The sequence below is a fragment of the Osmerus mordax genome, chromosome 9 (assembly GCF_038355195.1).
Source record: "Osmerus mordax isolate fOsmMor3 chromosome 9, fOsmMor3.pri, whole genome shotgun sequence".
Classification (NCBI taxonomy): Eukaryota; Metazoa; Chordata; class Actinopteri; order Osmeriformes; family Osmeridae; genus Osmerus; species Osmerus mordax.
The window spans coordinates 13076571-13091573 of NC_090058.1; the positions used below are offsets into that span (position 1 = coordinate 13076571).

Sequence of the window (15003 nt, forward strand, 5' to 3'; positions counted from 1 at the left end):
CTCCTCCTCACTCCTCAACCCCCCCTCCTCACTCCTCAACCCCCCCCTCCTCACTCCTCAACCCCCTCCTCCTCACTCCACAACCCCCTCCTCCTCACTCCTCAACCCCCCCCTCCTCACTCCTCAACCCCCTCCTCCTCACTCCTCAACCCCCTCCTCCTCACTCCTCAACCCCCCCTCCTCACTCCTCAACCCCCTCCTCCTCACTCCTCAACCCCCCCTCCTCACTCCTCAACCCCATCCTCCTCACTCCAAGCACACTGATACCCGTTCATAGCCTCACAGCTAACTTAACCTCTTGCATGCAGTTCTTACAATACACCATTGTGAAATGCCATATAATCAATGAATCAATCTTAATTGATTAATTGCTACTACTACTAATAACAATAATAGTAACTTATTATCATAAAAAAATATATATATATATGAAGTTGTTATTTCAGAACAAATATAGTTAGACAAAAGCTAATTACTTGGATGTTTTTAGTTTGTACAGCAAAACATGAATTAAAACAAAATAAATTACAAAGGGAATGTCACATTATGTACTGATATCCTCCCAAATTTCCCAATCATTTTTAATAAAGAATAAATTCATTCCAGAGACAAGTGAATGGTATGAAGTGGAATCCTCCTACGCTGGCCAATAGAGATTCATGAAACCCTCTAAACAGGGAACTAGGCAGAGATGGAGATGGGGAGTGAGCAGGATAAAGGGAGACAAAGAGAGAGCAACCATACAAGAGAATGGAGACAGACGTAAAGGGGAGGGTGAGAGAGGCTGACATGAAATCATTACAGATATAGACAGATCATTACGGATCCATACCATTCTGCACCGAGGGATCTAATTTGATGCATGCTGCCAAATGTGCTTGGGCACGAGAGAGCTGCCTTTGGGACTCAATTAGTCAACCCCAGCCCCCCCGCCCACCCCCACCCCCTCAGGGGAAACTGTTGCCGTAGAAACTGTTCAAAGGTTAGCCCAGGTTTGCATCAATTCTCTGGGCTGCTATTGGCCCTAAGCTGCTGGAGCTCCTCCTCCAGGCTGTTGATTCGTTGAATCAGCTGCGACCTGTCCTGCTGTGCTTGGATGTCGGCTTGCTGCTTGGACTCCTGGATCTTCCTCTCATACCAGCACTCCAGCTGGGTTGACACTGTCTCAAAGAAACGCTGGGTCACCTGCACCCACAGAGGCAGCAAGTATCTGTCATTTTGAAACTATTTCATTAGAATGTATTTTTTTATTTTTTTATAAACATATTTTGATGTGTTGAAGTGTTGATGACACTTCCATTCTCCCAGACCCAACAACACTGCTTAACCAAACCTTGGCTTCAATACAAGCAAACTAAATCCCCCAAACAGAATGCACTTAACTAGATGATACCACTTACCTCTACAGCATGCAAATTACTCCTCTCCTGGCTGAAAGTGGGTTCAGGTGGTCGATCCCCAAAGAACTCCAGGGTCCTGGTCCTGGCTCGAGGCCCTGCTGCCATGCCACGGGTCCTGATCGGGTCCCTCAGGTGCCTCTTGTGGTGCCAGCTGTAGCCCTGGTGCTCAAGGCCCTGGTGGTCCCGGTCCCAGTCACTGGTAACTGACAGACTGCTGCTGACACTGCTGGAACAGTCCTCCCTGTTCTGCCCAACAATAGCCCCCGCCATGGGGTAGTGCTGCAATTCCTGATGCGACCACTGGGGGTCAGTGGAGCTCAGGAGGAGACGTGACTGGTGGAGGTGGTGCTGAGAGAGAACAGCTGTGTTCTCGTAGTCGTCTAGAATGGGAAGATGCGATGAGGAGATCGACTGAACATGAACAAACTTCAAAATGATGTCAACTTTGAAACTGAAATTTTATTTTGAACATTTTACAAACCTGGTGACCTGTCTAGCTTCACCTCAAAGTACTTGCTTCTTGACACTGTTTCAGAGTCAGAGCTGAGAGGTGCGTTGTGAATGTTGGAGCCAGATTGATATGGGAGCAGGTTGACGTATGTGGCCAATGAACTGCTACTCTCCCCAGAAAAGACGGAGAGCAGGGGGAGGGACTCTGGGTCCTGGTCAGTCAGTGATTGGTCCACGGACGGCGAGGTGAGTAATTTGTTGTACTGTGGGTCCCCTGGTGCATGACGATCAATATCGTGGATCTTTGTCATGCACCACCTCTTCAGTTCCTGGCTCACAGATACCTGCTTGAGGGTGAAGGAAAGACAAGTAGTGGATGTGTGAACATTTTGAAATGGTCTTTTTGGAATTGTAACAGCATTTTGTTCTGAATTTTGCCTCACTGTTTTACAGGAGAGAAGTAAAAAAATAAATATTATGAAATTATAATGTCATATTGTTCTTCCAGCTCTTCAATAACAAATCTGTGAGTCGGAAAATATGTATTAAGAGACAGATTAAAATGCTAACATACTGTAAATATGTTTGCAAGAAGGACTACATGCGTCATTGAAAACCAGATGTGTCTCCTGTTTTCCTCCTACCTGTCTCCTGTCTGCCTCCACCCTCCCAGCAGCCCTCTGGTCCATCCTGAACATGGTACCCATCCTCTCTGCCGCCACTCTCTCTTGGATCAGCATGTCTAGAACTTGAATCTGATTATCAGAGAACAGACCAATTATGCAAAACAACTTCACACGAAACGCTGTAAAAAATGTCTATCCATTATGCTAAACATTGACCTGTTGACAAGTTGAAAAAAAAAGTATTTTTTTTTAACTTTTTCTTGATCATGGAGATTGTTTTACACACACAAACACACACACAATATTTTCAAGTGTAAATGGCTTTGCTGTGTTAGACGTACTTGGTGTTTACACTTGCTGTCCATCCTACCCAGCCTGCATTCCACCTGCTCCTGCACAGTCAGGATGTGCGACCTCATTTCCTTTTTGGTGGCCTTGAGCTGGACCTCCAGCTTTTTGATCATGGGCTCACAGTGACAACCATCAGCAGGGGCCTGATCATCACCATGGGACATCATCATCAGAATCATTATCGTCATAAACATCTTCAAAGTTATTTTAATTGTATTCTTTCCAAGCTAGGTAAGAATCAGTCGGATTGAAGTACATTACATTTGGTAAGTAGTAGATAAAGTAGATACATAGTAAATTTATCAAATCAATCGATGTACTGTTACAGGTTCAATATCCTTATGATTAAAATGTTGTACTGACCTGTCGGATATTGCCGTCCTTGTCGCGGTAGAGCGTATACAGCTGATAGGCTGGATTGCCTGGAGGCAGGGGAGCTTCATCATCACTCAACTTATTCCGCCTGTGGATTTGTGTTTGTGTGTTCTCACGTCTTTTGGGAGAGCCCTCATCAGATACCTAAAACATTCAAGTATCTATTTAGGACATATTAGAAACCCATGAGTAAAGTCATTTACATTTAGCAGACGCTCTTATCCAGAGCGACTTACAGTAAGTACAGGGACATTCCCCCCGAGGCAAGTAGGGTGAAGTGCCTTGGCCAAGGACACAATGTCATGTGGCACGGCCGGGAATCGAACTGGCAACCTTCAGATTACTAGCTCGATTCCCTAACCGCTCAGCCACCAATACCTGACATGTGCTGGTCTTTTGGCCGCATACACACACATGCACCAGCTCCAAAATCTATAAGCACTTAGTTAACCGCAGAGCCACACAAACAATGATTGGTTGTATGGCGGGGAGAGGGGCTAGATGCTAATCAATCTGAACCCCGTCATGCCCCCAAATGGAAAAAAAACAAATTTTCTTCAAATTTCAATTAATTATTTTGCAATTTGAAGATTGCCACGTGGACCTTTATACCAGTGCATGTCAAATATATCGTTGAAGAAACACCATCTATTGAAATACAACGAAACACACTTTTTAAACACTTCACAAACACCCCAAGGCTTCATTATATAGGGTGTGGGGATAGTATGTTAGATGACCTTGATGTCTGGATCAACACCCACCAGTTCTGTAAGATGCTTCCTCCGTCTCCGCCTGCTGTGAGGACTAGCAGGGGCTGCAGAGGCTTTGTGGTAATGCTGGAGTGGATGAAGACCCGATTTGATCACCGCTCTGCTGACCACACATTCACTACTGTGAGAGTCCTCATCCAAGGATCCACTATCCTGGTCAGTCAACGCACATGGGGGGCAGAGACATTGGGTGATTCTTTGTGTGTCCATAATACATATTTTCAGAATTGTTTAGGCTTTCCCTGACATTAATCGCATGACATTAAGCGTAAAAAAATGTTATTTCTTGATACCTTGTTTGGTAGTATTTTGACACGGGTGGCAGACTGGGTTCTGCGTTCAGCCTTCAACCCCTCCCTCCTCTTCCTCACTGTTCTCCCTCTTGTGAAGCGGTGAACCTGGACACCACCGTTACATAGCAGGTGGAACCACAGCAAGCTACAGATCACTTGTCCTACCTTGCATAAGGTGCATGGGGAAGGTACAAAATAGGTCTAAAGAAGATATTCAGACACTGTTCATTGATCCGTACATTGATAAGAGAGCTTTGTCCTTCATAGAAATGTTTTACAAAATTAAACACAGCCACAGCCACACACATCAATACACAACCTATCACAAACACCTTCCTCAATTCCCCCAAGTTCGACCATACTGTGCAATAGTAGGATTGTTTCATTTAGTAGGTATTGCACTAAGATTTTTTTTTTCCTGGGTCTCTTTATCTTAGATTTATTTTCATTCATTAAGCAGGTGCTTTTATCCAAAGCAACATACAAATGGTGCACACAGTAAGTAGAGCACATCTAGCACCAGAAGTGCACAGTTCGTAGAGTATTTCAAATTGTGTGACAATGTTTTAAGGGCCCTCTGTAGAATATTTAAAACTCACAACTTTCAAAAAACCTTCACAAAAAATGTTGATATGTGGCTAATAGGTTACTGTAATGATTGCTGATGTCCAAGGGAGTCCTATGTGATACTAACCTGAGGAGCTCTTGCCAGTAGGAGAGTTACTTCTCTATGGTTCTGGTCTCTAGCCTTGTCCAGAGCAGTTTTGCCTGCCTTTAAGCAACATCCAACAAACGCATAATACTGGTGCTCTCTTTGTAAATTATTGTAGCTTCATCACATTTCCAAGTTATTGCTTAGGCAGCCAGTACTATTCCTTAGGTAAATAACAAAACGTTTAGGATTATTTTAGACTGGAAAGGGAATAGGCCTACTTACATTATTTCTAACATTGCCGTCTGTGCCAGCTTCCAGTAAAAGCTGAACAGTGTTCTTGTGGTTCAAAGCAGCAGCAACATGGAGAGCTGTGTCCCCTACCTGCAGGCAAGATCAAGGTCATTTGAAAGTCTAGGTTGTTCCTGGTTGCCCACTGATTTCATCCACAAAAGACAGATTACAGTAATTCACTTTATTTGTTTTGGCTCTAGTAATACATTCTAAACTGAGTGAATAACCCTCTCATACATCAATCTATTATCCTGTTCATGAGTAGAAAATTACCCAAAATCCACTGTTGGATTTTTGGCACAAAGCCATTATAATATTTGTGTAAAATGACCTTAATTGTCTTGAAAAAAGGGAATTAATGGTGGTTGCAGGCCCACATCCCATGCCTTTTTAACAGGCTATGTGATGGCTAAGTGCAAACACTTTCCAGTGCATACCATTTTGTAGCCCACCTGATTTTTCTCTGCCACATTGCATAAGGCACCCAGGAGAATCTTCCCTATGGCCAGGTGGTTGTAGCGTGCTGCCACGTGTAAACAGGTGTCACCCACCTTAAACCAAAATTCAGAAGTCATATTACAGTAAATGGATTGAAAGACTGTTCAATTGTGTCATCATCTCGCCAGTAAACTCAGAAGCATGGACAATAATCATTTATAAAACATTATAAATGATATTCAGCTTTTGGTTCGTCTGGAAAAACTGATAAGTGAATATCAGAGATGTGATATTTCATTATGGTAGAAGACCTACGTTGTTCTTGGTGTCTGGTCTGGACCCCCCCAGTAGCAGAACTCGAGCACTTTGTGCATGTGCGTTCTGACATGCCAGGTGGAGAGGAATGTTTCCTGCCTCAAAGGGAACATTGTTGAATAAGGAAATCCTATTAGTTGTAATGGTAATGGTACCTAATGCTAATGCAGTCAGTGTGTTACTTTACTACTAGCTTTACTCAGTAATTCGATTTTTCGCTCCATCTTGGTAGCTAGGCTGGTTGGTCGGTCCACAAAAAGTTGCATGTGCATAGGCTACATGGTCACATCTTTTGAGATTTGGAGCTTGTTTTTTTCACAGCATAAATTCTGAAATGTGAGGACGATATGTGGATGAAGTGGTTGTGGGTTGGAGGGAGCAGGACGTGACTTTTAGAAGGGAAATATATGTTTTGACAATTTGACAATTCGTATGGTTTAATACCTTGTTTCTAGCGTGAATATTGGCTCCAGCTTTGACCAATAGCTTGACACACTGAGAGAAACCGTGCCAGGAAACCTCATGTAGTGCCGTGTTGCCATCCTGGCAGAAAGGTTGAACCAAATCTTTGTTATGTGATTATACAGTATCTTGCATTGTGGAGATTTGTAATTTGACAGTTGACTGTACTGCATTACTTAAATCAAGTGCACCTCAAGTACATTATTGGGTTTTGAATTACATTTGAGCCACTTCTTTTTCTGATGGGGACTCACCCGGTCTTGCCGATCCAGAGCGCAGCCCCCCTTAATGAGAGCAGCAAGGGCCTCACTGTTGCCCACCTTAGCAGCCCTGTGGAGGGCAGTGTGATGACCCTGCTGGGATGACGAAGGGACATGGACCATCTCTCTGCCACTCATCATGGCTGCAACACTGCAGGAAACACATATTCAGATTATACGCTAAGAACCGTGGGGGTGCTAGGCAAGATTTCTACTAAAGTTTAAGGGAAAGCGATAATTGATCTTTTATTAATGAATGTTGTCATTGGTTCCCAGGCATTCGTTTTTATGTCAGTCTTATTGCTTCCTGTGTGAATGTCAATCCCAAAGACCTCACTGGTTATGAACAGGTCAACCGTGTCCCTCAGATAGGTCTTAAAAGTATTTGGAAATCAGGCATTAATTGGTTGCTCTCGTCGTCGGGTGGAGCAACAGGTCTATCGCAGTGGATGCACCAATCTGCATCCTCAACTTGAGGAAAATATAGTCATAGGCCTACTTGAATCGATACCTGTAGTACATTTATTTAACAATCTAAGGAATGTACATATGTTTTACAGCCTGAATGCGACTGCCAACCTTCAGATGTTCAGGTGTCCTGGTGTGAAGCCCAAGACAAGAAGCCAGGGCTGCAAATGTACATCCTACAACCATGGATACATTAAAAGGCTGTATTCTTGAAAAGACACTGTAGATTAAAATAAGGCATGCATAGAGCGTATTATACAAACATACAATTTCAGAACTATTTTCTGAACAAAAAATGAAATCCAGAAAGTGTATATAGTGTGTATGGGCATGCCAGTGGAAATGCATGTTTGAGTGGATGCATGTCTTTCCATGCTTGCTTGTACAGACAGTTGTGTACATTAGTGTAAGTGTGCGCATGCTTGAATCTGCGCATGGTGCATTTCCGTAAGTGTGCAATTCAGTAGTCTTTGCAGCCACAAATCCATCCATCCATTAAAGCAGATGAATGGAGGGGAAATAAAGCCTTTGTGCAGTCACAGCAGCCAGGGTCAACACAGACCCTGCTGACCCCACTACAAGGCTTTAGCTGCTTCCCTCCAGATGTTATTCTCTCAATGCCACAGCTTTATATGGGGATTGGCAGATGGATGATGGAGGGATGAGGTGGTGGGTGGGGAGGGGGGGGGGGGTTGAGGAATTTAAAGGGTCTTGCCCACAAACTGTGTGCCTGGAGCTAGCTGGTGTACTAGTTTAGCTGAAAACTGAGAAGAAAAACAATTGAAATCATGCACACATGCTAATCTTAAAAAGGGGTAACACTACAACCCAAAATCAAGTACACATGATTGGTTCATGTTTAAAGCTCAGCCATTCATGGTTACATACCACACATAATAAAAGAACATACTTCTCAGCGACATTTGAGGACATATACAGTTGCAGCCAACTCAAATGGTCACTTGACAATACTTTCAACATCCAACTGAAGATATTCTTCCAGTTCTTTAAAGTTTTTAATGCTGTACTTGCGATAACATTTACCTAAATGTTTATTTTGATGTTTATTTTGCAATATCTTGGTAAATGTCAAGATATTCTAAGAGATATTCTATACCCTATGTTGTGGAATTAAAGCTTAAAAAGCCTAATCGGGTATTTTTTATGTATTTTTCCTACTTTGACTAGATCAGAGATTGCTTTTATTTAAGGGTAAACACCATTGGCTAAGAGATGAGTCAAAAAACTAAACGCATAGCTATCTAATATGACACTGAAAACATAATATAAAAAACAAATTCTACATATAAAATGTTTCACTTATCAACACCATTAATTTAAAGTTTGAAATTCAAGCAAGTGTTTCTAATTGCTTGGATATTCTCACAGGTGGTGTTGATTCTGATCTAGCTGATCAGTCCTCAGGCAGGTTTTTACCAGACTCCTGGATATGTGTGATGCCTGAAGATATGGAAAGGGCCAAAAACAAAATGCTGCACCCCTACAATTCAGTGAGCAAACGCTGAAGTTTAGTGAACAAGGAACTATATGAATAACAAGAACATAAACAAGCTATACTCACTGTGCCCCAGGACTCCAAAGCATCTGTATGTCTACAGCGTTTGTGTGTATGTGAGTGCTAGAGCATTAGCAGAGAGAGAGAGAGAGAGAGAGAGAGAGAGAGAGAGAGAGAGAGAGAGAGAGAGAGAGAGAGAGAGAGAGAGAGAGAGAGAGAGAGAGACAGACAGACAGACAGACAGACAGACAGACAGACAGACAGACAGAGAGATAAAGAGAGAGAGAGTAAGAAATACTTTCCACATCCCCATCTGCACGCTATAGTACTACAGAGTAAACCGCTTCCACTCCCTACCCACTTAATGTCAACAAATCATCTCAACCCATTTTATATTACATCCAGAGAAATAGACATCTAACAGAATATTAAGTTGCTTTGGTCAGATAAGTACAATACTCTGTTGTCATGTTTGTTTGTTTGTTTGTTTGTTTAGAGAAAGTACATGATTATCTTCTAGTACACACAGATACATCTTTGTGCTTTGTGTCTTAGTGATTCTTTTTTAAAGTATTACAGAGGGATTATGACTAAAGCCTCTCTCAGGGCACCCAACTGTTCCCTTACTGGAATCTGAGATTTACTCTGCACGTTATGAAGTTGCCATTTTAATCCAAATTTGGGCTGCACAGGATTATTCATTTCTTAAGCGCTTTGCTATTGTTAGTATTACTCGGGTTCCTCCGCCAGAAACCTACTGTTAATATTCTTCTTCTTTTCCATGAAACTGCCTGGTACAACAACTCAAAAGCACCTAATTTTTCATGAGGACGAAAAAAGCCTCAAGAACCCGTTTGTTGTCTCAGGTGCCGGTAAGGTGGAAAGCTAGCTCAGAACATTGTTTTTGCTCGAAATTATTTGATGTGTTGTGTAATTCATGATGTGTTTCATGAAAATTCAAGGAGTTTTAATGGAATTTAAATGGATTTAATTGAATTCTCATTGCTTCAAAGATAGGAGGTCACTATAGGTTTTATTGTCTATTCTCTTAAAAATCTAACATTAAGAATGCAAATCAGTTTGAAAGTAATGTGTTTCATTCTAAGCAAGATCATTGTTGATTTTCCTATTTCTTTCCCAGTTCATGGGCTCAAAGACGGGGACAGGGATCGGTCAGGTCGGTCAGGTCGGAAAACATTTGTGTCAGTATCACATTTTTAGCTTTCTATTGCCTCCTGCGGCAAACCTTTATAATACACCCATCACACAACAGCTTGCATCATTTCGCATCTTGCCGCAACAAGAACCCTCAAATTAAATGAGGAACATCTGTATGTATGTGTGGTCATCCATGACATGAATGACCACCATACACAGCCCTCAAAAATATAAAGATATCAGTAACAATGCAGGGCTCTGGCAATATAAGCTGCTGCACTAACAGGAATGACCAAGCATTCCTGTGTGAAAGGGGTATATCTGGGGGGCAACACTTAATTTGAGCAGAATCAATGGACATTCTGTTACTGGGCAAGAAGCAATGACAACCGCAAAAGCCACAGTGATGTGGAACCAAGAGCCACCATGTGTAATACGGCAGTTCAGAGAAAAGTGTAGCGCGCAAACCAGTGTTTACCCTTGCCGTCTGTGTCAGCCTGGTATTCAGCCTGGTATTCAACCTTGTATTCAGCCTGGTATTCAGCCTGGTATTCAGCCTGGTATTCAGCCTGGTATTCAACCTGGTATTCAGCCTGGTATTCAGCCTGGTATTCAGCCTGGTATTCAACCTGGTATTCAGCCTGGTATTCAGCCTGGTATTCAGCCTGGTATTCAGCCTGGTATTCAGGCCCATACCCCCCTTCCCCCCCCTCCCCTCAAGAATTGGAGGGATAGCAGCAAGGGCAACGTAAGTTTAATACCTTCAGAAAAAAATTGGAAAAGAGAGAGGATAAAAGTTTTTTTTAAATTTAATTTAATTCCATACCGAAATACAGAAGTGTGGATACTCCAATAACCTGTATTTAGGTCACTAACTAGCCGCCCAAGGCTTTAGTTACTATTTTCATAGCTGAGCTGAACTTAATCATTTAGATTAGGTTTTGTCCTTTGTAGAGCCCCAATGGATGCCAAACACATATAGTTTTATATTGCATTTATTGCATCGTTGCTTTTGGTCCACATAAAATGGAAGGACGTACTGGGAAATTTCTCACTGTACCACAGATATGAAAACATTTTTGCTATTCCTCCCAATTTCATTTAACCTTTGGATTTTTTTTGTGTATCTCGCTGATGGCACTTTGATATTTTAAGTCCTGTATGCACTTCATTAGGTTTGACTTGTTTACTGTTTTGTGTTTATCTACATTTACATTTAGTCATTTAACAGACGCTCTTATCCAGAGCGACTTACAGTAAGTACAGGAACATTTCCCCAAGGCAAGTAGGGTGAAGTGCCTTGCCCAAGGACACAACGTAATTTGGCACGATCGAACCGGCAACCTTCTGATTAATAGCCCAATTCCCTAACCGCTCAGCCATCTGACCCACCCCTAGATGTATCTAGGATGTATCTTACACTTGTACCCTGCCTGCTTTTTCCACAGGGATGGGGGTCTCTTGATGCCTTAATGGTCCCTAGTGTGAGCTATATTTATCATCTTATGCAATACTATTGATTTGTCAATCCACTCCACAAAGTTCAGATGGTGTCAAATCAATTGATGACTAATCAATTTGCAGAATTTCCAGTACTTCTGAGGTTCGAGAAATGTACATATTTTGTCATGCTGTCATCATAATGAGGAATAATAAATAAAATCTGAATATCAGGTGTTTAAACATCAGACACAATCCACACTTTGTAATGTAGTCAAGTGGTCATGACACACAACCCTCAACATTAGAAGAGAAACATGATTTATAACCACTGTAATTAGAACAAAGGCACAAGCTGCCTATTTGTGTTGAATGGATCATTCTACTGCATCATACAACACAAACAGTTTTGCTGTGACTAATGTATGTGACATTGCTCAGTTTACTGACCAGTCACACTGTCAGAAAAAAAGCGCAGCTTTGGCCTTTGCAATTGCATACACTGCCCTCCTTCCCATGCATGTGTGTCCATGCATGGGTGTCCATGTGTAAAAGACTGTTACCATGGAAACCCATTAATTCATATAAAATATACAGGTCTGTACTATAAAGGATCTCATCTCAAAGCTAATGACCAGTTAGATATCAGTGACAGAGTCAAGCAAGGCTGCAGGGCTAACCCGACAAAGATCCATAACAGTTCATTTTGTTTCATTATATTTCATTATTTTTATTTATTGAAAAAAAGTATTATTCTGTGTAAGGCATTTAGAGCCACTGTGAAAATTATTTCCTTTTCTGTAGAATGGTCAGTGCCCTCAGTGTCCCACACATATTCCTTATCCTTCTCTCCCTCCCTCCCTCTCTCTCTCTCTCTCTCTCTCTCTCTCTCTCTTTCTCTCTCTCTCTCTCTCTCTCTCTCTCTCTCTCTCACACGCTTAGTTATCTGCCCCCTGGTGTGTAATGTCTGGCTGCAGACTAAGAATCCAATGGTAATTCCAACCATTTCTATGACAACAGTGAGGCAATGTAGAAGCAGTTATCAGTAGAGAGCCAAAAATACGACCAAATAAAAATAGGTGAGACAGCAGGACAACAGAAGTGGAAGGGAAAGAAAGAAAGAAAAAGGGAATAAGCAATGAAAGAAAACAGTTTACACTGCATTTGACCATCTGAGTGAATTGTACAATTTTAAATCCACAGAGTAGGTTTAATCAACGGTCTTGTGAATGCACTTCTGTGTACTATTTACATTTCACATTTAGTCGCTCTTATCCAGAGCAACTTACAGTAAGTACAGGGACATTCCCCCAAGGCAAGTAGGGTGAACTGCCTTGCCCAAGGACACAACATAATTTTTCACAGCCAGGAATCGAACCGGTAAACTTCTGATTACTAGCCTGAATCCCTAACCGCTCAGCCACCTGACTCCCATAATTAAAAAGCACCTTTAGTTCCATCAATCCAGATATAAGTCCACCTAGGTCCTATAGGACCATTTGTTTTTCTTAGCAATGTGCATGTCCACAAACTGTGGGCTACATATGAAGATACACAACTCTTTGGTGATGGTTTTACAAATCAAATCACAAATCACCCCAATAACAGCCCTAACACATTCAAAATGATCTGTAACCCATTTAGCATGACCTAGATCATCATTCAAGCCGTATAATTGGCTGCTGTGAACATTCCATCTTCAGCCAGTTAGGTGCATTTGTAAGTAATTGTTTTTTGTCACTACTTATTTGACCAATCGCACATGATTTCAGAGACAAGGGTAAACCAACAGAAAAATAAAAGGTCTAAGTCAAATTCCATGTGGAAATAACACAAACAATGACATCTTTTTCTCATGTTATCATTTCCTAAATAGGTTTGTGTAATAAAACATTTGAGGGAGAAAAGGGAGACTAAATATTGACAGAGATCAAGACCGGTACCACTGGCATGGATATCTGTGTGGTACATGCCCATGTTTTTGACAGGGAAGAATAGGGAGAGCAGCTGTGCTGGGGTATCCATGGTGACATGATGACGACAAGAAGAGCAAATTGAATCTTGAAGTACAACACATGGCCGACTTACAAGTGTGAGCATTGCTTCTTATTCAGACCATCTGTGGACACAAGGGCACTTAAATGAAGCCAAGTGATATCTCTCTCTTCTCTCTGTCTCTTTCTCAATGTATGTATGTATGTATGTATGTATGTATGTATGTATGTATGTATGTATGTATGTATGTATGTATGTATGTATGTATGTATGTATGTATGTATGTATGTATGTATCTCTATATCTATCTGTCTATATCTATCTATCTACCTATCCATCTATTCCTCCATCCATCCGTTCATTCATTAATCCATCCATCCATCTATCTGTCATCTACTCTTTTCAGCTACATGGTACTGGCTAGACTCAACTTGACTCAACTCCACAAGCTGCTTCGTTTTCCACTGTACTACTGTGCCCCCTCAATGTAGCTGGTCGTCATAGCGACACTGCATGAAATGCACGCTGTGACGTTGCCTTCATCTCGACACACACCACTCTCATAGGATCCTTTCATCGGCAACACAGATGAACATCTACACCTCCACAATTGACCATGACGTGGTTTTGTTGTTTGCCATTTAATCGAGTAGTCCAGTGAATAAAAAAAAATGGTGGCCACTATTATAGACAGCGGTCGCTATGATAGGCCGCTTTAAAGTAGCTTGGCTATTTAATAAGTTTGTGTAGGATGTCCTGTGTAGGTGGAGTCAGGTGGCTGAGCGGTTAGGGAATCGGGCTAGTAATCTGAAGGTTGTCAGTTCGATTCCCGTGACAAATGATGTTGTGTCCTTGGGCAAGGCACTTCACCCTACTTGCCTCTGGGAAATGTCCCTGTACTTACTGTAAGTCGCTCTGGATAAGAGTGTCTGCTAAATGACTAAATGTAAATATCCTGTGTCGTGATTCTCTCTGACCATTCGGCAGTCTTTTCACGTCCCCTTTTGGTATCGCCTGGGCTTTGTCCGTTTGTCTGTCAGTCCGTCTATCAATCTAGTATATATCTATACTATCATCCATCTAGTGTAATACCATCCCTCACTGTTACGTAACTGTCACCTAATGGGCCTATTGAAAGCTCTGACTGTGTAACAAAATCATCTGTTGATGAATTGAAGCAGGATGATGCTCTGGTGAGAGATTTGGAAAAGAACAAGACAAATTTGTTGTTGCATTGTTTTCTCATAATTTCACATTGGTCCATTTTAAGTAAGTAATTTGTAATTTTACTTTTTTTTACTAAATGAAGTATGCTGTGTCAACATTACTTTGTGGATGTGTACATGATGGTACTGGGCTGGGCACAAGGGTCTGTGTAAATAATCCTAAATTATGGCAACAATTAAAATGTGAGCTCTTAGTAATATTGACTACCTTTTAATGCTCTGCTTAAGTCTTCTTTAATTGGTCAAGATATTTCAGGATGTCAAACATCAGTTGACTTGACAACAGCATCAGCCACACACTGAGCATTGATAGGTTAAACTCATTAGACATAAGGCTGGTGGTGGCTGAATATGCATTTGTAAAATCTATTTATTTGGTTTTTATGAAGTAAGATGATCCCGTTTTTTTGGGGAGGTGGAATACAATACTTTGCAAAAGTCTTACACACAAATAAAACATTTAAAAAGTCTAGCAAGAATGCTTTTAGTGTATCAGTAGTTCAAACAGTCT

At 41.6% G+C, this 15003-nt stretch overlaps 1 protein-coding gene across 1 annotated transcript; it reads right to left on the minus strand.

The window, feature by feature from the left end:
• Positions 1–999: 999 nt before the first annotated feature.
• Positions 1000–13296, minus strand: ankrd6a (ankyrin repeat domain 6a). The gene is made up of 16 exons (XM_067243340.1): positions 13215–13296; positions 10300–10546; positions 6684–6840; positions 6412–6510; positions 5968–6066; positions 5667–5765; positions 5206–5304; positions 4963–5040; positions 4269–4373; positions 3943–4128; positions 3191–3346; positions 2818–2970; positions 2495–2605; positions 1882–2197; positions 1401–1780; positions 1000–1185 (listed from the first exon to the last, which is right to left on the minus strand). Exons 1-16 carry the CDS (start codon positions 13294–13296, stop codon positions 1000–1002), a joined length of 2553 nt encoding a protein of 850 aa, XP_067099441.1.
• Between the last annotated feature and the right edge of the window lie 1707 nt (positions 13297–15003).